General features: G+C 47.8%; 1 protein-coding gene across 1 annotated transcript; it reads right to left on the reverse strand.

Moving 5' to 3' along the window:
* Window positions 1–26,002, reverse strand: TTL (tubulin tyrosine ligase). Its single transcript, XM_065059031.1, has 7 exons — window positions 25,636–26,002; window positions 19,864–19,942; window positions 15,320–15,552; window positions 11,105–11,240; window positions 10,740–11,009; window positions 9,611–9,754; window positions 1–3,984 (listed from the first exon to the last, which is right to left on the reverse strand). Exons 1-7 carry the CDS (start codon window positions 25,790–25,792, stop codon window positions 3,867–3,869), a joined length of 1,137 nt encoding a protein of 378 aa, XP_064915103.1. The 5' UTR covers window positions 25,793–26,002; the 3' UTR covers window positions 1–3,866.
* Between the last annotated feature and the right edge of the window lie 1,771 nt (window positions 26,003–27,773).

Raw genomic sequence — 27,773 nt, forward strand, 5'->3', positions numbered from 1 at the left:
TGGGGTTTGCATGTTTTAATGGTGGTTTAGGAGAGATGTGGATAGGGTCACCAGAGATCCACTAGCTCAGGCACCTGATGGCCCGCAAGTACATGCTGACATGAAGGCAGCTGGGGACACAATCCAGAGTTGGGGACATGATACAGAGCCTGTCAGGCTCCCAGCTTGGCAGCACCATACATAACCGCTGTCGTCTCAACACCAAGGTTTTCTGAGGGCTGCCATAATGGACTCCGAGACATGATTATGAACCTATGTATGGCACACTGTTGCTCTTCTCGGGGGAGAGCTGCTTGTGGAGAACAAGAAATCCTGGGAGCAGTGACATGCAAGCAGTCCTGAAGGGTGCTGGTCACAGCAGGGCTGAGAAGCCAGGCCACCTGCATGAAGCAGTTTTTGACCCTTTCTTAGACTTCTCCAGCATTTTCTGTGGGCTGTGGCCAGCCACTGGATTTTGGCAGGAGCACAACAGCTGTTGCACGATAATCACGACTAACCTGGTATATGACAAGCCACATGGGAATCACCTGAAACCTACAGCCCAGTGGGACCACACCCTGCTGGAAAATGCAGCCAGAGCACCTGGGCCTGAAATTTTTCATGGCGGACATGAAGGGATACAACTAAGAGTAGAGACATTCTGCAATATGCTAGGTGGAAACGCAGCACCATCCTTCGTGAAAGCTCAGGAAAGAGAGTAAGACCTTTTCTATTGTCCTTTTAGCTGAAGTAAGCTAGAAAACATTTATTGTTGTGTATTCCTAAAAAAAAGTCTCATAAGACCTTGTGAGCATCACTTGCAAGGTACACTCACAGCTGCAATGCTTAGGCCTCAGGCATACACACATCCTCATCTCCACCTCATAGCTAATATTTTGAGCAAGACCTTAGGCACTGTGCTGTCTGTCCTTCACCATCTACCTCCTGTGCTTTACCTTGGAAAGCACTTTGAGAGCACATGCTAAATACACACGATACCTGCTGTTTTCCTCCAGAGGACATTGCTTATTTCTGAATAATTCAGCAAACAAACCAATGATTAAAACATCCTTGAATCACTATCTCCCCTAAGCCCAGCTGAAAAGGCAGGGTATGAATAACTGCATTGTCTATGGTCATGGGTCTGCCATCAAGTTGAAGCCCCACTTTCAGCTGAGCAGCAAAAACGGCCAGCTGCTGATTTTTCACCCCAGATTGCATAGTGGCAAAAGGGGATGAAAAGGCCTCGGAGTCAGGCAGAGGTTCCCGAGTCACTGCTCCTTCCAGTGGTACCAGGTCCTCCAATTGGGCCCACTGCTTTTGCCTGCATCCAGACAGCTTTCTTGCCCTTATCCCACTACATCAGCAGGAATCTCACATTACTGTGCAGTAAGGGGGTGATTCAGTTTAATTTCCCTTTTGAGGGGAAAAGAAGGATGGGTCTGGCACTCCAGAACATGAGAACTTCTCATTTCATTATGATTGGGAAAATTTTCTCTTTTCACTTTGCGCTCTGTTCTCATCTGCCCTAGAGCTTGTGAGAGCCCAATGTCTCCTCTGTCACCTCAGGGCAGTTGCTATTAGATCTTCCCTCTGCCGGGCAAAAAGGTGTAAAAATAAGCTGACATGACCTAACATGTGAAAATGCCAAAGGAGACGTGGTGCAAGTTGAGTAACAACCATTACAAAGTACGTTTTGCCTTGGTGTGTTACCATTATGCTTTACCTGGCCTGCAGTTAAATTTTGATACCTGTGTGCTATCTTAAGGTTAAAATACCCAAACAGTCCTTCCTCCACACCTGTCTTCCAGCTTATCGCCCAGTGTTTCCCATCTCACAAACTGACGCATTCATGGTCTGTCTTCTGAACACCCACAAGGCCCAGATCCCAAGACCAGACCTGGTATTCACAGTCTCACTGGAAGTGAAGCCACCTGCCAGCACTTGCAGCACAATGGAACAAAGCCAGAGTCCTGTTTTCTCACAGCTCCTGTCATTTCTCACTGCTCCCTGTCATTTCTCAGCATGTGTCAGTGCACCCTGCACCCACCACATCCCCCGCAGACAGATTCATGCTGCCTTTTAGGGCATTGAAAACTTCAGAGGTGCTTGTGTGGTTCTTTGGGATGTGCCCTCTCTGCAATCCTCCCATGCGGTTTTGCTAAGCACTTGGATCACTCCTGGATTTTAGTGGCCCACTGTGAAATGGTGCCACTTGTGGATTCACAGCATGTAACAATGAATGTTCATCCCATGACTGCACAATCAAAATTAATCACTCCAAGGATGCCTGGGCACTTCAGTCCCGCCTACAGAAAGGTGTCAGGATTATCTGCTGGCATGAAGGCCTTTGAAATCTCCATCACAAGCAGAGATGAATACACCAAAGCGCTAGGATCTTCTAAGGGATGCAGAAATCCCACTGCTTGATTCACTTTCCATTACACACAGGCAGCCAGAAGCTTGTAACCTCCACAATCTCTTCTTGTTTGCTTGTTTTGGGAACAAGAACCAGTTTATTTAGGTGACAAACATATCTCCCTGCCAGAGGCAGCAGGGCTGACCCCACCCGCCCAAAACTCACTGCTGTTACAAGTGCCACTGTGCCCTCCAAAGAGCTCTAGCTTAGGAGGGATTTTCTGGGCTCATACTGAAAATGCAGATACACTTCACAGGCTGGGCGATATGCCAGGGATTTAGGTTATACTCAGAGTAGATGTTAGCTCTGAAATTCAGGGACCTCAAAGAATTTAACCTCCCCTCCCTCAAAAAACACCTACCTTCCCAGCTGTGTGGCACACCTGGTTTCCAAAACCTCACCCACCTCCCTGCCAGCTGGGACCGAGCTGTGGACTGTGTTCAGGGCAGAAAATTTCAGTGTTTGTCAAATGAGGAGGATAATATTGGCTGGATCAAATGGGATAAAAATTTGGGTTGAAAGGTTTCAGGTTCAAGCCTCAAATGCATGAAGGTAAAAGCTGAGAGAAGAGCGTAAATTTGCTGCAGTGTCTCAGAAGAAACTGAGGAGTAAAGTTCTGCTATTTGAAACACAGCACAGAAGTGATGCTAGAAATCCTGTAGCCTGACAGTGAGCCCCAAGGGGGTGTCTCTATCTCCTTTAAACAGAAACCAACTGCATCAGACTGGGATGGACACTGACCCAAATCTCATTAGGAAAAGGGATAGCTATATATAAACAGAATTGTCTTCCTTGTTTGAATTAATTAATCACCTGCAGTTCAGCACCCTTTTGCCAGCCACTGTCTGGGTGTTCAGCCAACCAACTTGGAAAATGACCTAAGGAAACTGGATTCTCAGTGTTCCTGGTTTCAGGCATCCTGCGATGCAAGAGAGCTTGCTCCTTTCTATTATATGTAACAAAGCAAGAACAAAGGAAAGCAGTCACCTATTAGGAGCTGAGCTAAGGCACTAATGATGGAGTAGGTGAGGAAAGAAGAAACACAGCAGGAGGAGAACTTCCCAGTCATGATGCCCCAGAAGATCATTGTACTTTTTGCTCCATTTCCTTAAAAAGCCCAATGTTATCTCTATAGAAAAGGAGGAGCTAATACAGTATTATAGTATTCCTGTTGGGGCTTCATTCTAGGGTTATTTTGTTGTTCTCCCAGAGAGATTTGTTTCAGATACCAAAGTCACACGAGCTGTTTCTGAAGTGAATTTTAGTGAATGCAGGCAGAGTTGTCTGAGCAGCTCTGGATCATTGCAGCTCTGTGTGGATACCTGTTTTGTTGATTTTTCCCCATGATTTTCCAGGAAATAAGATGCCTGTCCCACTTTTTGGCATGGTACTGAGAGAAGCCACTGAACTGTGCTGACCCTAGGGATGCAATCTCTCCCTGTGCACAGCAGAGGCATTCTTGTTGTCATCACAGCTTGATGAAGATCGATGATGGCTGGTTTGTCTTTTGCCCAGTGTCATTGAGGGGGAAAACGCTAGAGATGGCTACATCCACAATTCCTTGGCAGAGCTCTGCATACAGCTTCCTAAGAGAAGAGAGAGAGAGAATCAGATGCCCAGGCAGGACAAACCAGCTGGCCCCCAACCGATTTTTACATAGACATGCATTTTCCCAGAAGGATCTACAAGATCCTGCTCCCATTACAGGTAGCTCCAGAGTGGCAAACAGGAGGAAGGTGGCTTCTCTTCCATCTCCTCTCCACCTACCCCAGCAACCATCTTCTTTTTAAATGGTACTCCCATTCCCAATATTGCTCTCCGCAGGACAGGACCACAAAACCCATTATCTAAGTTTACTGTCAGAACAGGTTCCTGAGGAAAGTCTCCACACTCTCAGGCCCCAGAACTGAGTCATGGCAAGACGCACGGGGGCAGACAACAGTTGAGCACCCCCTGTACCGGCCTTCCAACTCAGGGAGTTGTGATTATCGCACCGAACCCTCTTCGCATGGGGACATGCCTCAGAGGGACTGCTCTGATGTGTTCACAATTTGATGAAATGCTGCGCTGAGGTGCAGCTGTGCACATGATCTTGTGACCAGGCACAGATACTTCACAGGACTCTCCAGAAGTGGGGTATGTGTTTCTCCATGGCACACTCAAATAAAGCAGGATTAGGGAGAAGAGAGACAAGGTGTTTGAGAAATGAGTTAACAATAGCTTCACTTTCTGCTGAAGGAAATACACCTGTCACCTCCCTGATCATGCTGGCAGCTGGGATATTTGTAGTATCAACATAGTCCATACTAGGATTGTCTTTCACCTTTTGTAGTTGGGTCTACATGACAAGTCAGGTGCTTTTTCAGCTCCTGGGAATGTTACTGCTTTCAGCAGCCAATTTTTGTCTCTAAAATGAGAACTGTGTGGTATGGATGCTATAAATTAGAATAACCCTGAGGAGGAGAAGCCACAAATAACCAAAATCTACCTCAGCTGCTTTTGATGGCTTCCAAGTGCCCACAGAGCACAAAGCAAACAGGGCATTGCTGCAACCCAAATCCATCCAGCAACAGTTAAATTCTAACCATATGGCAACACAAGGACATGCAAAGCAGTATCACAGCATGTTGCATGTAGTGAACAGGCCATCCTGGACACAGAAAGTTCCCAAAGCCCTGAAAAGGCTGCTGAACAGGCTGTCTGGTAGGTTTGACCTTTTTGTTTTTTTTTTTTTGTCAACTGTGAGTGATGACCTAATTTAATTTAATTTAATCAACATCCAATCTAATCTAATTCTAATGTAGTGATATACAGCCTGTTCTGTTTTGCTGGGCTTGTATATAATACAGATTCCCATTTAGCAAAGATTTATAGTCTCCTGCAGTTGTCTCAATCACATAATACAGCACCTCCCACTATGCCTATGCAGAGATGTTCACGGCCACGGCTGTTTGTTTGTACCAGCCTCCCTGGGGTTGGTGGGGGCTTTGATCCAGCATCTTCAGCACCCACAGTGTTATCTGAGGTCCTGCTGCCTGCAAAATCAGTCACTGACTTCCAGCTGCTGTCCATGACACTACTCATTTATCATGTGTTCAGTTAAAAACCAGCCACAAGTGGCTCCATAAGAGAGATTAAGAAACCACCTGACCCCCAAAGCCTTAATTCTGCAACATAACTTCAACTCAATAATGTCAATAAAAATGATCCAAGTTATGTTCAAACCCATTTGTCCAAAAACTGAGGTTAGTACCCTATCTCACATGGGAAAGAAACCGGGATATACCAAACATGGGGACAGGAGCAATGAACTTAAATCCACTGGCATTTAGAGCAGTGTCAGGTACGGGCTAGCCAACTCCCCTGCTATTCACTTTCTTCTACCTTTTTCACTTGGAGCTGGGACACAGCCACGTGGGAGAGGCAAGTGAATGGTGGCTTCCTGGGCAAAAGGATGATGGAACAGGAATTAGCAGGACTCATCTAAAGGGTTTCAAACTAGATTCAAAAGGGGATGGGGTTGTAGCTGGGCTTGCACCAGTGAGGCAGCACTGTAGAATTGATGAAGACCGGGAGGCCTCCCATCCCCCTAGGGTGAAATCAGTGTGCTCAGCTCACTCCCTGAAATGCCTGTACACCAATGCATGCAGCAGGGGGAATAAGCAGGAGGAATTAGAAACCTGTGTTCGGGCAGGGGATTACAATTACAGAGACATGGTGGGACAGCTCACACGACTGGAATGTGGTCATGGATGGCTATGTCCTTTTCAGCAAAGACAGGGCAGCAAGGCAAGGTGGTGGAGTTGCTCTTTACATGAGAGAGTAACTACAATGTATTGAGTACTGTCCAGGAGCAGATGAGGAGTGAGTTGAGAGTCTGTGGGTGAGAATTAAGGGGCACGCTGGCAGGGGTAATACTGTTGTGGGTGTCTATTACAGGCCACCAGATCAGGGTGAGGAAGTTGATGAGGCCTTCTACAGGCAGCTGAGAGCAGCCTCGCAGTCACAGGCCCTGCTTGTTGTGGGGGATTTTAACTTCCCTGATGCTTGTTGGAAGGACTACTCAGCCAGCCAGCCAGTCTAGGAGGTTCCTTCAGTGTCTTGATGATAACTTCCTGATGAAAATGGTGGATGAGCCAACTAGGAGGGGAGCACTGCTGGATCTCATCCTCACTAACAAGGAGGGTCTGGTTGAAGTGGTAAAGGTTGAGGGCTGCCTTGGCTACAACCACCTTGAGATGGTGGAGTTCAGGATCTCATGTGGCAGGAACAGAATACTTAGCAGAATCACAACCCTGGACTTCAGTAGGGCCAACTTTGGCCTTTTCAAGCAATTGCTAGGGGAAATCCCATGGGCAAGGGTACTTGAAGGTGAAGAGGTCCAAGATAGTTGGTTAGCATTCAGGGACTGCTTCTTCCAAGCTCAAGTCAAGGAAGGGAACCAGGAGACCTGCATGATTAAACAGGGAACTGCTGGGTAAGCTCAAGTGGAAGAGGAAAGTTTACAGATTGTGGAAAGAAGGGCTGGCCACTTGGGAAGAATATAAGGCTGTTGTCAGAGGATGTAGGGAGGCAACTAGGAAAGCTAAGGCCTCCTTAGAATTAAACCTGGCTAGAAGGGCCCAGGACAACAGAAAGAGCTTTTTCAAACACATGGCAGATAAAACTAACACTAGAAGCAATGTACGCCCACTGATGAATGAGGTGGGTGCCCTGGTGACAGAAGATACAGAGAAGGCAGAGTTACTTAATGCCTTCTTTGTCTCTGTCTATACTGCCGGGGGCTGTCCTGAGGAGCCCTGTACCCCTGAGGCCCCAGAGGAAGTCAGGACAATGGAGGAGTCTGCCTTGGTTGATGAGGACTGGGTTAGGGAGCAATTAAGCAATCTGGACATCCATAAATCCATGGGTGCTGAGGGAGCTGGCTGAAGTCACTGCTAGACCACTCTCCATCATCTTTGCCAAGTCTTGGGAAACGGGAGAGGTGCCTGAGGACTGGAGGAAAGCAAATGTCACTCCAGTCTTCAAAAAGGGCAAGAAGGAGGACCAGGGTAACTATAGACCGGTCAGCCTTCCCTCCATCCCTGGGAAGGTGATGGAACAACTTATCCTTGGTGCCAACTCAAGACATATCAAGGATAAGAGGGTGATTAGGGGCAGTCAACATGGCTTCACCAAGGGGAAGTCATGCTTGACCAACCTCATAGCCTTTTATGAGGACATAACCAGGTGGATAGATGATGGTAAAGCAGTGGATGTGGTTGTTACAGTTTAAGGCAAGACGTCAATAGATTGTGGCAGACGCTCTCTGTTATCCCCTTTATCTCTCGCCACCCCTTTCCTTTAGATCGGAAAGATGGTAAGAAAGAACAGGGAAAAGGAAGAGAGACTTACACTTCAAGTTGGAGACTTTTAAAGGGTTTTACTAATGCTACTAATAAATAGAGAATAGATATACAAAATATACAAGACCAATCTCAAATTCTTGATGTGGAGTTGGCATCACTCCAGCAGCAGGAGCCGGGTGTGCAGAGCTAGCGGCTCCAGCAGGTGCAGCTCAGGCCCCTGGAAGTTATGGGCTAGACTTCACAGCAAACCAGAACCTGGTTGCAGTATCCAGGGCCTGAGGCCTGTAGATCACAGAGAGACAGACAGGGGCCTCTCTAGATGCTGGCCATGGTCGAAGAGAGCGTGACCCTCGTGATCACCCTCTTATATAGGGGGTATGACGATTATGGGATGGAATACTTCCGTTGGTCAGTTCTAGTCACCTTTTCCATCCACCCCTCTTCGAACATGCCCCTCTCACAACGGAACATGGGAAAACTTATCAGTCTTTCTTAGCTACCAAAGTAATAAATCTAAACATGAGATTCTTCAGCATTCCATTGGTCTCTTATCAGCACCGAGTACAGCATCCTAGGAAAAATATGCAGGCTAAAACTCAGAAAAGTACAGCCACCTATAAGAATTTAGCTGAAAGAAAAACCACTAAAAGAGAACTGGTCTTGTTTTTAACAAAACCAGGACAGTGGTCTATCTTGATTTCAGTAAAGCCATTGACACAGTCTCCCACAGCATCCTCGCTGCTAAACTGAGGAAGTATGGTCTGGATGATCGGGCAGTGAGGTGAACCGTGAACTGGCTGAAGGAAAGAAGCCAGAGAGTCGTGGTCAATGGGGCAGAGTCTAGTTGGAGGCCTGTATCTAGTGGAGTGCCTCAAGGGTGAGTACTGCGACTGGTACTATTCAGTATATTCATCAATGACTTGGCGGAGGGAACAGAGTGTACTATCAGCAAGTTTGCTGATGACACCAAGCTGGGAGGAGTGGCTTATACACCAGAAGGCTGTGCTGTCATCCAGCGAGACCTGGAGAGGCTGGAGATCTGGGAGGGGAAAAAATTAATGAAATATAACAAGGGCAAGTGTAGAGTCTTGCATCTGGGCAAGAACAATCCCAGTTTCTAGTATAAGTTAGGGAACAACCTGTTAGAGAGCAGTGTAGGGGAAAGGGACCTGGGAAACCTGGTGGACAGCAGGATGACCAGGAACCAGCACTGTGACCTTGTGGCCAAGAAGGCCAATGGCATCCTGGGGTGTATTAGAAGAAGGGTGGTTAGTAGGTCCAGAGAGGTTCTCCTTCCCGTCTACTCTGCCCTGGTGAGACCACACCTGGAATATTGTGTCCAGTTCTGGGCCCCTCAGTTCCAGAAGGACAGGCAACTGCTGGAGAGAGTCCAGCGCAGAGCCACGAAGATTATTAAGGGAGTGGAGCATCTCTCTTATCAGGGAAGGCTGAGGGAGCTGGGACTCTTTAGTTTGGAGGAGACTGAGGGGTGACCTTATTAGTGTTTACAAATATATAAAGGGTGAGTGTCACGAGGATGGAGCCAGGCTCTTCTCAGTGACAACCAATGGTAAAACAAGGGGTGATGGGTTCAAACTGGAACACAAGAGGTTCCACTTAAATTTGAGAAGAAACTTCTTCTCAATGAGGGTGACAGGACACTGGAACACATGCCGAGGAAGGTTGTGGAGTCTCCTTCTCTGGAGACATTCAAAACCCACCTGGATGCATTCCTGTGTAACCTCATCTGGGTGTTCCTGCTCTGGCACGGGGATTGTACTAGATGATCTTTTGAGGTTCCTTCCAATCCCTAACATTCTGTGATTCTGTGATCGTAAGGGTATGACAAAAACTGGTTACTCACTGGGCACAGGCTGGGGCCCCATTTACTTCTATCAGCCAGACCTTCAGCTCCTCATCCACCATGAAGTCAAAGCCAAAGAGCTGGAAGCTCTGGTAGTGAAGATGCTTTGTGCTGATTGCAGGCTCTATACACATAAGGCAGCTTCTGTGAACGGCAAAAAACCCAGAAACCCAAGATTAAAAGCCCTGTGCATATATTTATTGCACTGTGGACATATCTGTTGTACTGCAGCTTCTGAAGGCATGTGCATAGTGCAGTTAAGTGGAGGGGTCTCCTGTTGCCCTGGGACTGCCACAAATTAAAAGCCATATCCAATACACATCATGGTAACCAAATCCCTGCAAATGAGATTGTGCAGCCATCAAAATACACGTGGGGACACCCCTGAGTTAACTCCCAAAGAGCTGGAGAGCAGCATCCACCCCCCCTACTGGATTAGGCAAGTCGAAAAACATGATGTGCGATTAGAGCCTGAAGCAGATGACAGAGCCACAAAGGGCTGCAGCAGGTCCCCAAGGAATGGCCATTGAGAGCTCATCTGCCTTTGAGGCCATCAAAGATCGTGTCATGTCTTTTTGGTGTAACAACAACAAGGTACTTGCAAAGTGAATTCCACCATAAAGGATCACTTTGTCAAGACCTGGATTCTCTGCAGCCCTGTGATCTCTGAGATCTCTCACCAGGCACTTTGTGTTCTGAGTAAGACAACCTACACCAATGACATGTGCTGCTGCTTGCTGATGGTGGGGGAGGCAGTGAGATCCCACAGAGCTGAGTCCTGTTTCACTTCCCCTCTTACACTTTATATCTTTTTTTAACCTCAACCTCCCCCAGCCCTGTCTTTTGACGTTTCCTTACTGAGTGATCTCACTCCACCCTTCTCCAGCCACAGCAGGCAAAATGCAGACACATTGACCCTTGAAAGAACAGCATACACTAGGGTCCATTTTCAGAGAGCAATGACATTGGAGTGTTTATGGCTTTATCTTAAATTTATCTCTGAGTTGTAACCCCTGATCCATGCAACTGATACCCTTCCCTTGTTGGTCTGCCTGCTTTCCGAGATGTGTCCATAAACATTCCCTGTAACTGAAGGGTTAAATTTCCCTACACATTAGGCAGTGGCTACCTTATTATGTGTTTGATTTGCAGTAAGATGCTGTTCTCAAGCGTTGTGTTCAGAGCATCCATCAGATACTGGTTGAACTCCTCAAAGAACATTTCATTCCCTTCCTCATAACGCCCGTAGTTTTTGGAATATTCCTTCTGAATGCAGTGATTGGTCAAGTGGCAGGTTTTGTCCTGGAAATTAGCACTGTTATACGGTTCGGAAGAGGTCCGCAGGACACCCTCTCTGTAGAGGTAGATATTATATTGATGATCCACGAGAACCCAGCTCCTGAGAGGCAAGAAAACAAACTCTAGTCTCAGTGGCTTAAAAAGAAACAGCACAAAAATGAAAACCGATAGTACTACAGAAGCAGAAAAGGTTACCTGATGTCAAACTTGCGATGCCCTGGCTCTAAAAGCAGAGGCTTCTCCAGGTATTTCTGAATCACATGCACTTGCCCCTGCTCATCGATGAAGTCCAGAAGCTCTGCAGCCTCTGAAGAAATCAAGATCCCTTCCCCTGGCACAGAAAGATGAAGACAAGTTAGGCAGAGGATCCTCCTACCTTTGTTGGAGTTCTTTCAGGGCCCAAGTAGACCATAGCTCACTCGCCCAAAAAGCCAGGTGACATGCCCAAGTGGTGTCATGTTTGCTCAGGGTCAGGTGGTGAATCTGCGGAGGGTTCTCCTTGTTATCGCACCATGGGGCCTCTGGCTCCCCAGTAACTGGAGCCATGGCAAACGGGAACCAAAGGTACCTGAGATTTTTCTTATTTTAAAAGCTTTTTATTTGGGGAGAGAGGATTTTGTTTTTTTTTTTATCCTAGACTCAGACTTTCTCCCCTTGCCTAGCTCCTCTGGTTGCCAAAGGCATTCACACATGCACACTTGTGCAGTGTTGCCCTGCTTAGTGAGCTCCTTTAAGTTACTGTTAAAATAATTGCTGAATTAGGAAAAGAACTGTTTTAAAACATTAATCCATGTGGTCTGTGTTTTCCCCTGCTGTGGAAGCTCTTCATTAAAGAAGATAGCTGTGCCTTTTAAATACTGCCACATTTTGGCTGAAGCTGTCACTGTTCATTTATTCCAAGAGTCCAGATATGAAACCACTGTTGCAGAGCAATGAAAAGAGAAACTATCCTTCTGGGATTTGATTAAGGGGTGGCACAGTGCCACATGAGGGATAAACCAGCTCAGGTAAAATTATCTGACACTTCTCTGGCACTATGTTCAGTCTTCAGGCATTTAGTTACCTTTTTGTACAAAAGCTGATGACTCAGTCTTAATTTTGTACTAACTTTTTTTGAGGAAACACCAAGTGGAAAGAAACAAGGGGGCAGCAGGGGAAGAACACATGTTTGGAGCACATGCAGGGTTTGATAGAGTCATCCCATGGAAAACAGTCCTGGCTGTGACTTCTGAAGGTTGCTGTTGGCACAGCCCTGCAGGTACTTTTTTCAATGCTCCATGCTTTGCACACCTGTGAGGCACAGCTTCCCAGGACCACTGGCCCCCTATCCTTTCTAGCGTCCTCCACTGAAAGGAAATACTTTCATCAGAAGTATCTTCCTCACCCATGTTTTATGCAGGGGACAAGATTTTTAGTCCTCTGATCAGAGCAGAGCCAGGCAGAAACTTGCATTAGAACAATCAAAGGGCTGTGCACTGGGAGGAGAAGAGAAACAATATCTCTGTAAGCCAGTAAAGCCCCTGCAGTGGGAAGATCAGCAGGCATTCATTCTGCACTGGACAGATGGTGAATCAAGGGGAAGGTTAGCTGAACTGTGCACCTAGTCAGCAACCTGGGGAGGTAGCAAAGCAGTTTATGTGGGGCAGCTGTACCTTATCTCAAAGAAAACATCAAAACCCCTAGCCACAGTTGAGCAACCTCTCAACTTTTAAGTCAGGACATCCTAAAGCTTTGCTCTTCCTTTTACTGATGGACACACAAGCCTCCAGTAGACCTATCCCAAGTCAGGGGCTGTGCCTCAGCTGGATCTGCCTCAGCAATTAATGTTGACAAGCTTGCTTCTTCATCAGAAGTAATCCCCAGACATTATAACTTCCCTCTAGAAGATTAACATGAGGCTCTGCTTTCCACTTTAATTCTTAGCTTGAGTTCTGCAGCACACTGATGAACATGAAAGGTTAGTGCGCTCTAATGCAGAAAAGATGGCATCACAATTGAATAAAGTATGTGGAGAGTTTAAACCTTCCCATTCTGCAGCAAAACACAGTAATGCCCTTTCAATTGCCCAGATTGATTCTTTGCCAGACAGTTATACTACACAGAAACACATTCCCTCACTGGCATAAAAAAGCACTCATCTCCCCTTCCTCCCTGATGAAAATTAAGTGTAATGATCTGATGCTTCTTGCTAACACAGCCAAGAGAGCTGAGCAGTGAAGGAAGCCAGTTTTATTATGCAGCCTGCCTGCAACCACCTCTGGCTTTCACATTCCCTGCTGATTTTTGTAAGACTGCATCAAAAGTGACTCTGCAAATATGAGTAATACATGCGGCCTTGTTCTCTTTGAAAAGATCAGGACCTTCCCCAAGCTGGGCTCTGCAGCTTGGGGTTTGCACACATGGCAAGGCAAGATTTCATAAAGCAATTTCTGATAATGTGCCCATGATACTGTCATAACTGAAAGACAGGAAATATTATGTTGGTGCAAAAGTAATTGCAGTTTCAGGCCATGAATTTTAAAACATTATAACTAGGCTCAAAAATATCTTTATCAATCAAAATAAGAACCATTATAATCAACACATTTTTGCCAATGAGAAATAAGTTTGTTTATTCCTATAGCATCAAAATCTGCTTTGGGATTCCACAAACTCTTGGAAAGCATTTTCCACATCCTGATAGTTGTGGAAACATTTTCCATGCAAAAAGTTGTTGAGATGCATGAAGAAGGGGTAGTCAGTTGGCAAGAGGTCAGACAAAAATTGCGGATGAGTTGTCAGGCCTTGTGGAGAAAAATCAGGCCCTTTCTGTTGACCAATGCCGGCTGCAGGCTTTGCAGGTTTTGGTGCTTCTCACTGATTTGCTGAGCATGCTTCTCAGGTGTAATGGCTTTGCCAGGATTCAGAAAGCTGTAGTGGATCAGACCAGCAGCAGAGCACCAGACAGTTATCATGACCTTTTTTATGGGCAAATTTGGCTTTGGAAGTGTTTGAGAGGTTCTTCTTGATCCAGCAACTGAGCTCATCATTGCCGGTTGTCATGTACGATCCACTTATCATCACACGTCACAATCTGATTGAGAAATGGTTCATTGCTGTTGCATAGAATAAGAGAAGATAACACTTCAAAACAATTTTTTGGATTTTCAGTCATGAGGCGCCTACTTATTGAGCTTCTTCACCTTTCCAATTTACGTCAAATGCCAAATGACTGTAGAATGGTTAATGTTGAGGTTTTCGGCAACTTCTAATGTAATTGTAAGAGGATCAGCTTTGATGGTTGCTGTCAATTGGTTGTTTTCAACTTCCAATGGCTGGCTTCTATGCTCTTCATCTTCAAGGCTCTCATTTTCTTTGTGAAACTTTGCCAAAGGTGGTGTTGATGTTGTGAGTTGTCTCTGCTGCTTTACTTTTTTTGTACTTTACTTTTTTACTTTACTTTTTACATTTTGAACTTGAATAAGAAAATCACTTGAATTTGCTTTTTGTCTAACACTGCATAGTCTAAATATAAAATGAACATCAAGTAACAAGTCAGTATCAAAAAAACATAAAGTGAGAAAAGCAAATTAAAATGATGTATAACATTTCCACATTTATTTAAGAATGTATTGCAATATCAAATGGCAAATTTCAACAATGCAAAAACCACAATTACTTTTGCACCAAAGCATTACATCTATAGCTGTGTCCAGCTACCTCATCTAATAGCTCATTATTTACGTAGAGTGAGCAATGCAATGACCCTGGAACAAGGAAGGACATATTATCACTTAGGTATCTATTGCCTTATTCAAATGAAAGGGACATACAGACACTGCATTGCTGTTCTTTGCTCTGGTATCTCGCCCTGAGGCTTGGGTGTAATTTTGATGCACTGAGCTCAAGGCTGCTCAGCCAGTCTCTCAGCGCGACCATAGTTAGGCAGGCACCTGGCAGGCACCTGGGTTTGGTTCAAAGATAAACAGCGATATTTCTGCCCAGGTGAAAGCAAGCTTAACTGCACCATGGAGAGCTGGGCTCCTAGCCCTTGCTGCTGTCCTCCTCCCCATATCCTGTTCTGCTCCCTGTTATCTCCGGCTCTCCACATTCCCCTCGCCTGCTGCTCCCTGCTGCCTTCTCCCTGCAACAAACTTTCCCATTATTTTGAAGAGCATAAGTAGGAAAGTAGGAGTCATTTCACAGCCAACCATGTTCTAGGTAACATGTGCATGTTACAGTGCTTGTTAGAAGCCTCATGCCACCAAGCAGACAAAGGAGAGCCCTGTGCTGGCTTGACTGGAATGATGTTGGTAGGTGAAGCCCCTCATAGATACACTATATATAAGCTGGCCTCAGCTAAACCCCAGGACTCTAGCAATCAAGAGTAAGGAATAATGAGAAGGTGGCTCATTTTGCTGGAGAATGAACCTTTGGCACCAGCTGAGGACTTGGCGATCCACACATTGCCTTCTTTGCCTTCCCGACGCCTGTTGTAAGCTGCCAAGAAGACTTCCCGCTCATCTGTCCTTGTGTTGTTTATGAGATGGCAAATTCCATTCTGTGCCGGAGCCACGGGGGTCTTCAAGTTTGTTGGGTAAATCACATATGACTCGGGGAACCACGTGCAGGACTCTGATAGTTCAGGGCTTGTCTTGATTAGCCTGGGTAAAAGAGAGATAGGCTGTTAATCTTGAGTGTGTCCCCACCTGCATGGACATAATTTAATAAAGTAAATATCATCAATAACTGGGCTCTTTTGCTTGGTGAAGAATACCAACTTGCAAATAGTCTGTGCTAAATTATTATATTTTCCGTAGGCCCTTGAAATCAGGGTTTTCCTAAAGATATCACAGCAAGCCCAACCTGCAGCCAAACACTGCTCTTTGAACCAGACCGGCAGGCTTTTGTTAAATATTTTGTGGATACTATGGGTATCATGAAATAAAGAGTAGAGAAGTTTCCATGACAGAGCATCTCGTCTACCAGTGATATCTACTGATGCCAGTGATCTCCTGTTAGCAGAGCCCAGGCCTGTTTTTCAGAGTCAAGGTTGCTGCCTGCCTGTCTTGAATGCTCATTCATGTAAGGCCAAGAGCAGAGCTCATGAATTGCTGACTTTCTCTGTGCATTTGTGTCTCTCTGTTGAAATGTCAGTCAGTCAGTGACACCCTGGGAGCCTTGAGGAAGGTAATTTGCAGTCCCTTGTGTTCATAAGCAGCTCAAAGTATGGTTGACCCTACAGTTAGAAAGGTCAGCTAAGCTTCAGCAGAGAAAAACAGGTGTGCAAGCACTTTCAGCACTGCCTCTAGACCATGAGCCACAGAGAAAAAAGCTGGGGAGTGCCATGAGTGCCTTTTTAAAAAATACTCTGCTAGTTCCTGACAAACAACATCACCACTGTAAAGAAAACACCTGGGACCAGATTCTTTGCAGGGGAATGCAAGACCCCAGAAGAGCACACAGACTCTGGAGGACTGCATCAGTACAAGAGGGGCGGTAGCTGGGCTTGCACCAGTGAGGCAGCACTGTAGAATTGATGAAGACCGGGAGGCCTCCCATCCCCCTAGGGTGAAATCAGTGTGCTCAGCTCACTCCCTGAAATGCCTGTACACCAATGCATGCAGCAGGGGGAATAAGCAGGAGGAATTAGAAACCTGTGTTCGGGCAGGGGATTACAATTACAGAGACATGGTGGGACAGCTCACACGACTGGAATGTGGTCATGGATGGCTATGTCCTTTTCAGCAAAGACAGGGCAGCAAGGCAAGGTGGTGGAGTTGCTCTTTACATGAGAGAGCAACTACAATGTATTGAGTACTGTCCAGGAGCAGATGAGGAGTGAGTTGAGAGTCTGTGGGTGAGAATTAAGGGGCACGCTGGCAGGGGTAATACTGTTGTGGGTGTCTATTACAGGCCACCAGATCAGGGTGAGGAAGTTGATGAGGCCTTCTACAGGCAGCTGAGAGCAGCCTCGCAGTCACAGGCCCTGCTTGTTGTGGGGGATTTTAACTTCCCTGATGCTTGTTGGAAGGACTACTCAGCCAGCCAGCCAGTCTAGGAGGTTCCTTCAGTGTCTTGATGATAACTTCCTGATGAAAATGGTGGATGAGCCAACTAGGAGGGGAGCACTGCTGGATCTCATCCTCACTAACAAGGAGGGTCTGGTTGAAGTGGTAAAGGTTGAGGGCTGCCTTGGCTACAACCACCTTGAGATGGTGGAGTTCAGGATCTCATGTGGCAGGAACAGAATACTTAGCAGAATCACAACCCTGGACTTCAGTAGGGCCAACTTTGGCCTTTTCAAGCAATTGCTAGGGGAAATCCCATGGGCAAGGGTACTTGAAGGTGAAGAGGTCCAAGATAGTTGGTTAGCATTCAGGGACTGCTTCTTCCAAGCTCAAGTCAAGGAAGGGAACCAGGAGACCTGCATGATTAAACAGGGAACTGCTGGGTAAGCTCAAGTGGAAGAGGAAAGTTTACAGATTGTGGAAAGAAGGGCTGGCCACTTGGGAAGAATATAAGGCTGTTGTCAGAGGATGTAGGGAGGCAACTAGGAAAGCTAAGGCCTCCTTAGAATTAAACCTGGCTAGAAGGGCCCAGGACAACAGAAAGAGCTTTTTCAAACACATGGCAGATAAAACTAACACTAGAAGCAATGTACGCCCACTGATGAATGAGGTGGGTGCCCTGGTGACAGAAGATACAGAGAAGGCAGAGTTACTGAATGCCTTCTTTGTCTCTGTCTATACTGCCGGGGGCTGTCCTGAGGAGCCCTGTACCCCTGAGGCCCCAGAGGAAGTCAGGACAATGGAGGAGTCTGCCTTGGTTGATGAGGACTGGGTTAGGGAGCAATTAAGCAATCTGGACATCCATAAATCCATGGGTGCTGAGGGAGCTGGCTGAAGTCACTGCTAGACCACTCTCCATCATCTTTGCCAAGTCTTGGGAAACGGGAGAGGTGCCTGAGGACTGGAGGAAAGCAAATGTTACTCCAGTCTTCAAAAAGGGCAAGAAGGAGGACCAGGGTAACTATAGACCGGTCAGCCTTCCCTCCATCCCTGGGAAGGTGATGGAACAACTTATCCTTGGTGCCAACTCAAGACATATCAAGGATAAGAGGGTCATTAGGGGCAGTCAACATGGCTTCACCAAGGGGAAGTCATGCTTGACCAACTTCATAGCCTTTTATGAGGACATAACCAAGTGAAGAGATGATGGCAGATTGGTGGATGTGGTCTACCCTGACTGAGGTAAAGCATTTGACACTGTCTCCCACAGCATCCTCACAGCTAAACTGAGGAAGTGTGGCCTGGCTGATCGGGTAGTGAGGTGAACTGTGAACTGGCTGAAGGAAGAAGCCAGAGAGTCGTGGTCAATTGGGCAGTGTCTAGTTGGAGGCGTGTATCTAGTGGAGTGCCTCAGGGGTCAGTACTGGGGCCAGTATTATTCAATATATTCTTAAATGACTTAGATGAGGGTATAGAGTGTTCTATCAGCAAGTTTGCTGATGACACCAAACTGCGAGGACTGGCTGACACATCAGAAGGCTGTGCTACCATCCAGCAAGACCTGGACAGACTGGAGAGTTGGGCAGGGAAAAATTTAATAAAATATAACAAGAGTAAATGTAGAGTCTTATATCTGGGCAGGAATAACCCCAGTTTCCAGCATAAGCTGGGGAATGACCTATTAGAGAGCAGTGTAGGGGAAAGGGACCTGGGAAAACTGGTGGACAGCAGGATGACCAGGAGCCAGCACTGTGACCTTGTGGCCAAGGCGACCAATGGCATCCTGGGGTGTATTAGAAGGGGGGTAGTTAGTAGGTCCAGAGAGGTTCTCCTTCCCCTCTACTCTGCCCTGGTGAGACCACACCTGGAATATTGTGTCCAGTTCTTGGCCCCTCAGTTCCAGAAGGACAGGGAACTGCTGGAGAGAGTCCAGCACAGAGCCATGAAGATTATTAAGGGAGTGGAGCATCTCCCTTATGAGGAAAGGCTGAGGGAGCTGGGTCTCTCTAGTTTGGAGAAGAGGAGACTGAGGGGTGACCTTATTAGTGTTTACAAAGATATAAAAGGGTGAGTGTCACGAGGATGGAGCCAGGCTCTTCTCGGTGACAACCAATGGTAAAACAAGGGGTAACGGGTGCAAACTGGAACACAAGAGGTTCCACTTAAATTTGAGAAGAAACTTCTTTTCAACGAGGGTGACAGAACACTGGAACACATGCCGAGGAAGGTTGTGGAGTCTCCTTCTCTGGAGACATTCAAAACCCACCTGGATGCATTCCTGTGTAACCTCATCTGGGTGTTCCTGCTCTGGCACGGGGATTGTACTAGATGATCTTTTGAGGTCCCTTCCAATCCCTAACATTCTGTGATTCTGTGAGACACTAATGTGGAATCAAATGCTTCAAAGGAGATCAAGAGCTCTGACGTGAAGATCCCCTTAATGGCCACAGAATTTACACAGAGACAAGGCTTATCTGCAATGAAAGCTCATCGATTTTTTTCCAGGAGACCCTGCCACAGCTGGTCAAGCAGAAATAACTCCCAGAGCTCTTCCTGGAGATGTCTTCAAGCATTTGTTTGACCAACAAATCTGATTAGCTAAAGGCATACTAGTGTCCCATCTCAGTACGAAACAGAGAATCAAAGGAGTAGGCTTTAATTAAATGTCTGCAAGGAAAAAGACAGGATTTTTTTCATTTGGTTTGGCTCTAATCTGATTCAATACACTCCATGTATTCAAGCAGATGTAATTCAGTTGAAATGGCATTTCCCCTGAAGTTTTAAAGAGGCCTTTGTGCACACAGATAGCTGCAGAGACCAGCACAGGAGTCTGAAGACAGCACATGCTCGGACTCTCCCAGAGCAGCTGTTCTGTGAAATACCCTCAGAACAGGTTCAACACTGTGTAACTGTTAGAACAAAAATTTCTGTCAATCCCATGTGACACTTCAGTCAATCTCTTACTTCACCAGAGATGCTTTGCGGCACAGCTTGTCTGCTCCCCTGTAGTAATTCACCAGCTGCACAAGTCCAGGCTCATGGCCTAAAAAGGGGAAACAAAGAGGTCAAACAAACTTCTCAATGAATCTGCCTGTGTAGCTGATAAAAGAAAGCAGGCCGTTTCCTTGCCTTGCATCACAGAAACAGGCTCTAAGCTCGTGCTGTCTCCCATGTTTCCTTTCTTTAAGTTATGAAAAAACATGCATTTGCCCAAGTCTGTTTTGAATCTTACACTTCAATTTTCCAAAGGAAAATAATAATTTCCTAATTCATACTAGGAACCGGCAGTGCCACCCAGAAATGTTTTCCAATTGCTGGTAGCAGTTTTTAAAAACAAATATTTCAGTTATTCTTACATGCAGTAGCATGATGCAGGGAAGCACACCATGATACAAAGATTACTGGAGCAAGTTCAGAGAAGAGTAATGAAGCTGGTGAGGGGCCTGGAGCACAAGTTTTATCAAGAGTGGCTGAGGGAGCGGGGGCTGTTTAACCTGGAGAAAAGGAGGCTGAGGTGAGACCTTATTGCTGTCTAGACCTACCTGAAAGGAGGTTGTAGCATGAAGGGTGCTGGTCTCCTCTCCCAGGTGTGAAGTGATAGGATGAGAAGAAATGACCTCAAGTTGCACCCGGGGAGGTTCAGATTGGATATTAGGAAAAATTTCTTCCGGGAAAGGGTTGTCAGGCATTGGAATGGGCAGACCAGGGAAGTGGTGGAGTCACCATTCCTGGAGGTGTTTAAATGAAATGTAGATGAGGTTCTTAGGGACAAGGTGTAGTGGTAGACTTGGCAGTGTTGGGTTAACAGTTGGACTCAATGATTTTAGAGGTCTTTCCCAACCAAAATGATTCTATGATCACAGTTTAGGAAAGGGCGTTGCTTTTTTTTTTTTCATGTACAGCAATATTCCCTGTCAGGCCTGACATCATATCATGAAACACTGGCAAACTTTAAAAGATGTGGAGTCTTGCTTCCTTCTGGCAGTCTGCTGCAAGCTCTTTTATATAGTTGGGGTGGGAAGGGACCTTTCGGGTTCTCTGCACCAACCTCTTGTTCAAAGTCTGAGTAGCTCTAAGGATGAAGATTCTACTGCTTCTACAGGTCCGAGTCCCAGTGCTTGACTGCCATCATGTGTCCTCCTAAATATCCTGATGGCGCCTGCTGAAGTCACACCAGGGTGTCTAGTCTATGCCTTTATTGTACTAGAATAATCCCAAACTGGTCCGAGTATCCAACTGTAGCCTCACAAGTACCAAACAGAGTGCCAAATAGACGAGTATCTCCTTACTAATACTGGACTTCACACCACAGCCTGCCTTCCTTCACCCTCTCACACTACATGAACACTTGTGCTCAGCTGGAACTGCTCTGGGGGGCACAGCACATCAGCAGTTGTCCAAAGGGTAACTCAGATCTGGACAACATCATACAGCCTCTCCCAAACAACCAGTGCAGCTGATGGTGGATGAGCAAGAGGCAAGTGATGCCTGGGGTGATACTTGTGTCACCATTAGCAAGAGCCGACAAGAGCATTGATAGGAAAAACCTGATGGAAAACTGCTCTGGTTTAAAATTATCTAGGACTAGAGGGACCCCCCAAGCACAGCAGTTACTTTCACCTTGTCTTTTTTTTTTTTAAAAAAAAAAAAGCTTGTGGGAGTGATTTAGACCCTGAAAAAGAATTCAAGAGTTTTAGTTATTCTCTCTGGTGTTTGCCTAGGAAAAAAGGCCTGGAGCAAACATTACCTTGAAGACCAGGCAGCTGCAAGATCACAGAAAGTGAACAACTATTTCAATCCTCAAGTCAAAGCCCTGACCTGAATCACTATTTTACTCACAAATCTTTAAATATAAGATAGCTGAAAACCATCTTCCAGAAATGATCTGTAAGCTCAGGCACTTCAGTGTATAGCCAGCACTGCCAGGCACTTATTTACTGAAAGAAATTACGAAAAAATGTCAAATTTCCTTCTGTCTCCAGTTTACTGATTTTGCTTGGCTGCTGGAGGAATTGAGGTACAGAAGGAGAGCCCACCACTCTGGGCAGGCTCTGCCCTGCAGTGGTCATTCCACCCTGTCACCAGTGACAGAGAAATGGCGCTGGTGAAAGGAAAAGGACAGGAAAGCTGAAACCTGCTTTGAAACCACTGTTGTTGGATATTCAGTTGGTGCAAAAGGAATTGCAGTTTTTGCATTTTTGAAATTTGCTGTCTGATATTGCAATACATTGTTAAATAAATGTGAATATGTTATACACAATTTTAATTCGCTTTTCTCACTTTATGTTTTTTTTTTTTTTTGCTACTGTGACTTGCTGTTAATTTTATATTTATTTCCATAGAAAGCAAATTCAAGTGCTTTTCTTATTTCGGTTCAAAATAGGTCGTAAAGCAGCAGAGACAACTCGCCACATCAACAATGCATTTAGCCCAGGAACTGCTAATGAACTTACAGTGCAGTGGTGGTTCAAGAAGTTTCACAAAGGAGACGAGAGCCTTGAAGATGAGTAGTGTAGTAGCCAGTCATTGGAAGTTGACAACAACCAATTGACAGCAACCATCAAAGCTGATCCTCTTATAGCTACATGAGAAGTTGCTGAAAATCTCAACGTCAACCATTCTATGGTCATTTGGCATTTGACACAAATTGGAAAGGTGAAAAAGCTCAATAAGTGGGCACCTCATGAGCTGACTGAAAATCCAAAAAGTCTTTGTTTTGAAGTGTTGTCTTCTCTAATTCTGCACAACAGCAATGAATCATTTCTTGGTCAGATTGTGACATGTGATGATAAGTGGATTGCATACGACAACTGGCAACGATGAGCTCAGTGGCTGAATCAAGAAGAACCTCCCAAGCACTTCCAAAAGCCAAACGCCCCAAAAAAGGTCATTCTCATTGGCAAAAATGTGTTGATTGCAATGGTTTCTATTTTGATTGTTAAAGATGTGTTTGAGCCTAGTTATAATGACTCATGGTTATAATATTCATGGACTGAAACTGCAATTACTTTTGCACCAACCTAATAAATCTGATCCACAGGGAGGCACATCTCTGCTGCTTTCCTGAACATCTACACGGAGCAGTGGCCTGCAATGTGGAGTCTGGTGCTCAGCAAGGAGGGACCACAAGGCAAGAAGGGGAACAGGTTCTTGGGCATGTTGTGAGGTCTGCACCATGCATTTTGCAGGGTTAAAAAGCTGCCAAGGCACTGAACAAACTGGTGATCCTCCCATGGCTGGCAGAGCATAGTCCAGTGTCTTCTGCACCACAAAGCCCCTGCAGCCTGTTCCTCCTTCCCTTAGCACAAACTGCTTTTCCATTAGATAAGATGCAGACACTCACTGCTTAAGGGCATGATTCCCCCAAGAATCAGAGTATAGATGAGAGCAACAGAAGTTCCTGCAGCTGGAAAGAGTCCCCATTTCTATCCCTCTCCCACATTAAATGATCCAGCTTAGCCCCTGAGTAATGCAAATCCCTTCAGTTCCCTGAATTAATGTCTACTTCCACTGAGTAGAGCCTTTAGGAAAACCACACCAAGCCAGCTGTGATGCAACAGTTGCTCAGGAGGACAGCTTTAGGAAGATGTAACAGAGAAGAGAAAGCTTTTTGGAAGATGTACCAAAATAACCATGTTATTTTTGGTCTGAATCTGCTGAATTCAGGCAACCAGCTCCTACTATATACAAGGATGGGTTAAAGAAGTGCGTGCCAAAGCGTGGTATCTCTCCACAGGTCATAGACATGTCACAGCTGTAAGAAAAGGTTTGAATTTTTGGGTATTGCATGGCAACACATGCTGAAGAGCTCACTAAAGCCTTTCCATCACCCTGGGCTCTTTTCAAGAACGGTAGGGGTTGGCCACAAGATGATAAGAGATGGCCACAAGCCACCATGGCTGGACGTGCTGTGGAGGCCCACTCACATCAAAGAACTGTGCTTGTTCTGCAGTGAAGACCGATGCTCACGGATCCTGCCTGCTGGCCACATTAAAGCACAGGTCTGCTTGTGGTGCCTGGCTATAGTGTATGCAAGCATCCTTGCTGCTTAAGCCTCTCCTGGTGTTTCTCTGCCTGCTGTAGACACCCCAGCGCTGGGAGGTGAACAGATGGCATTGCCATGTGATGGGGACTTTCCACTCACGAACGTACATGGAGACAAGGGTGGAAGTGGTGGAGATGGTGATTTGCAGTCAGTGGTGATCCAGCAATGCTGGGTCTCCACTGCAAGAGAGGAGCTGCAAAAGCCATCCTGCTGCTAGAGCAAGGGGCTCCTCCTGCTTCAACATTTCTGCATCCAGCAGCAGTGCTGCAAAATCACCCCAGGATGGAAGAAACCAGGGCCAAGGGCAGGGAGGAAGGCCAGGAGGGCCCCTCTGTCCTGCAGGATCACAGGAGAGAAACACACTGCTGACAGGCCTGGTGACAGGAGCCAGCCCAGCAGCTGATACCATGCATGGGGAGCCCTGCCAGCCTTGCGGCTCCTGTTAGCTTGTCCCCAGCCATGGGCAGTGATGGTACATCTCTGCTCCCTGCCACGCCCTGCAGCACTGCCAGCGCCTGGCTTGGCTCTCCCTGCTCACAGGTAGCGTGTCGCACTCTGCTTCCCTGCTCTTAGGCTCATTCCCACCTGGTGGGGCTGGGGTGGCTGTGTTTACAGCCCTGCTTGCTGTGGGACAGGCAGGAGACAAACCTGCACAGGGAAGATCTCAAGGCCCTTTGTGTTGACAGCGAAACAGAGGGCATCAGGCAAAGACAAAAAAGCTGTGAGGTGGTGTGGGGCATTGCCCTAGCCCTACATACATACACAGAGCCTCTGGAATGTCACCCTGCTCCAAGCAGGGACTAGGAATGTTGTTACCCCCATCAAACCCCTGCAGAGGTACATCCCTACCAGACTTAGCTCTGGTGTCAGGGTTTGAGTGTGTTTGGCTTAGACCTGTCCCCCTACCTGTCCCAAACTACAGAAACTAACATGCATGCTCAGCACTGCAACATCCCTGCCCTGTGGCAGGCAGGGGATGCCACTGGTGCCACCGTGTTCCCCACAAATCCACGCTGGGTGACTGGAGTCCCCTGCAACAGTGGAAACAGCCCCAAATGCGATGCTGCAGGACAAGGCAGGCTGGGAGGTAGAGGCTGCACACGGGGGCACTGGGATCCTGAGAGTCTGCGACAGGTAAGGGGGGGGTCATCGGGTGCCTTCTGCCCTCCCCACCCCCGCTGCTGTGCCTCGGCGCAGCCCCCGAGCTGGACGACGTACTTTAGGAGCCATCGGTGGAACCACCCTCCGTGAGCTCGGGAGGAGGATTCTTCGAGCCCTGGCTGGTGGCAGCAGTCCCCGGAAGCAACAACCGGTCCCCGGGCCAGGTCACTTTCTGCAGAGCGCCCTGACGGAGGCCGGGAAGCGGCTTCCAAGGAGCACCCCGGTTCCCACCCTTTGTTCTGGGCGATGCAGGTTAGGGAGGCTGCCGTGTCCCTGCGACAGGGAGCCTAGCACACGATCAGTTGCCAGCGGGAGGCCCGGTGACAGAGGCCGGGGGGCACGCCGTCCCAAACTGCGGGGGACTCCGCCGGGGCACGCCCCACCCGCGGCCCCCATGTCCGGAGGCGAGCCGCGGGTGAAACCCACCCTGCGGCAGGAGGACCCGAGGCGGGAAGGGTACAGCCGCAGCCCGGGTCCTGGACTGCAGGTGGGTGTGGGGTGTGTCGGGGCCGGCCGTGAGGGATCCTTACCCAGTCTGCCGAAGGGAAGCCGGTTCCTCTCGCCCAGCATCAGGTTGAAGCGGGGGTTGTCCCTCCGGAGGCGCCGCCACTGCCCGCTGGCAAGGAGCAGTCGGCTCACCTCGGCGTACACGCTGCTGCCCTCGTCCCGCACCACGAAGGTGTACATGGCGGCGGGGAAAGGGGGAACAACCCATCCTACCCCCGGCAGCGCGAGGGGCGCCCCAGGCCCATGGTGTCTCGCCACAGCCCAGGCACGGCCCTGCGCGGCCGCCGCAGTCCGGCCCGGCTCCGCATGGCCGGGGCCACTGCCCCCACGCACCGGCTGCCCTAACCTGGCCCTGAAGGAGGTGAGGGGGCGTTTCCGGAAGCAGAACCACCCCCCGACAGGTAGTGACGTCACGGAGGCCGGCCGGGGGCGGGGCAGCTGTGCCTTCCTCGTTTCTAAGTGTACTCCGGGGTTTGTGCAGCGTCGCTGCTCGCCTATGTGCACCCCCCGCCCGGTGTGCCGGGGCCGCCTTTGGCACACCGTTGCGGCCGTGCGTGCACAGCGGGCCGCAGCGTCCGCACGGGCTCTGTGTGAGCACTGCTGCTGGCCCCTCGGTGCTTCCCTGGCGCTCAGCCCCTTGCAGGGTGCAGAGCTACACAGAATGTGGGCCTACAGCTGCCGCCTCTACCCAGCAGCCACCCCTGGGCGCCAGTTGAGTCAGGTTAAACAAGGCCAAGTGCTGGTCCTGCACTTGGGTCACAACATCCCCAGGCAGCGCTACAGGCTCAGGAAGAGTGGCTGGAAAGCTGCCTGGAAGAAAAGGACCTGGGGGTATTGATTGACAGCCGTCTGAATATGAGCCAGCAGTATGCCCAGGTGGCCAAAAAGGCCAACAGCATCCTGGCTTGTATCAGGAATAATGTGGCCAGCAGGACTAAGGAAGTGATTGTGCTACTGTACTCGGCACTGGTGAGGCCACACCTCAAATACTGTGTTTGGTTTTGGGTCCCTCATTACAGGAAAGGCATTGAGGTGCTGGAGAGAGTTCAGAGAAGGGCAACAAAGCTGGTGAAGGATCTGGAGCACAAGCCTTATGAGGAGCAACTGAGGGAACTGGGGCTGTTTAGCCTGGAGAAAAGGAGGCTGAGGGGAGACCTTATCACTGTCTGCAACTACCTGAAAGGAGGTTGTAACATGGAGGGTGTTGGTCTCTTCTCCCGAGTAGCAAGACAGTACAAGAGGAAATGTCCTGTGGTTGCACCAGGGGAGGTTCATATTGGATATTAGGAAACATTTCTTCCGGGAAAGGGTTGTCAGGCATTGGAACAGGCTGCCTGAGGAAGTGGCAGAGCTCACCATCCCTGGAGGTGTTTAAATGAAATGTAGATGAGGTTCTTAGGTACAAGGTTTTGTGTCAGTGTTGGGTTAGGGGTTGGATTCAATGATCTTGAGGGTCCCTTCCAACCAAAATGATTCCATGTTTCTGTGCACAAATGCCCTGGGGTCGCAGCCTTCTCGAGGTGCTGCTGCTAGCTGGAGGCACAGGCAGGTGTTGGTTGCTCTGTGGTCACCATGGGCTTGCAGGCCTGGTGGGAGTCTGGCAGCCACAGTCTTCGTCTTGCCAGTGGACAACACCAGGAAGCTTCCTGGCCTGGTACAGCCTTTGGACTACTACCCATTACTGGTCTTCCATGTGGGTGGCAATGAAATTGTGACTGATAGTCCAAGGGCAAACTACAGGGCCTTGGGATGGTTGATTAGGGAATTGGCAGCACAGGATATTTTCTCCTCTCCTCTTCCAGTTGTGGGCAGTGATATTAGAAGAAACAGACGTGTGTGCTCTATTAATACGTGGCTCCATGCTTGGTGTCACTTCCACGATTTTGGCATTTTTGATGATGGCATGGCATACATGGCATCAGGTTTGCTTGCATCGAATGTGGCTCACCTTTCATACAGGGGAAAGAGGGTCCTTGCACACAAGCTAGCAGGGCTCATTGACAGGGCTTTAAACTAGATATGATGGGAGGGGGGATGATATTATGCTCACCTATGACATGCTGTGGGATGAGACACCTAGCACAGAGGGGCGAGGTGAAGGAGGCTCTAAACTGATGAGTTTGGGGATAGGGTCAAAAGCGGTCATGCTCACGCCATCACA

This window comes from Columba livia, chromosome 3, assembly GCF_036013475.1.
Source record: "Columba livia isolate bColLiv1 breed racing homer chromosome 3, bColLiv1.pat.W.v2, whole genome shotgun sequence".
Taxonomy (NCBI): Eukaryota; Metazoa; Chordata; class Aves; order Columbiformes; family Columbidae; genus Columba; species Columba livia.

Excerpts from the sequence above, each read along its gene's own strand:
- TTL (XM_065059031.1), bottom strand. The coding sequence starts at position 25,792 with ATGTACACCTTCGTGGTGCGGGACGAGGGCAGCAGCGTGTACGCCGAG. Across the intron at positions 15,553-19,863 it reads CGCAAAGCATCTCTGGTGAA|GCTAATCAAGACAAGCCCTG; the intron begins GTAAGAGATTGA and ends TCTTTTACCCAG. Across the intron at positions 3,985-9,610 it reads GGGGCCCCAGCCTGTGCCCA|GAAGCTGTATGCAGAGCTCT; the intron begins GTGAGTAACCAG and ends CTCTTCTCTTAG.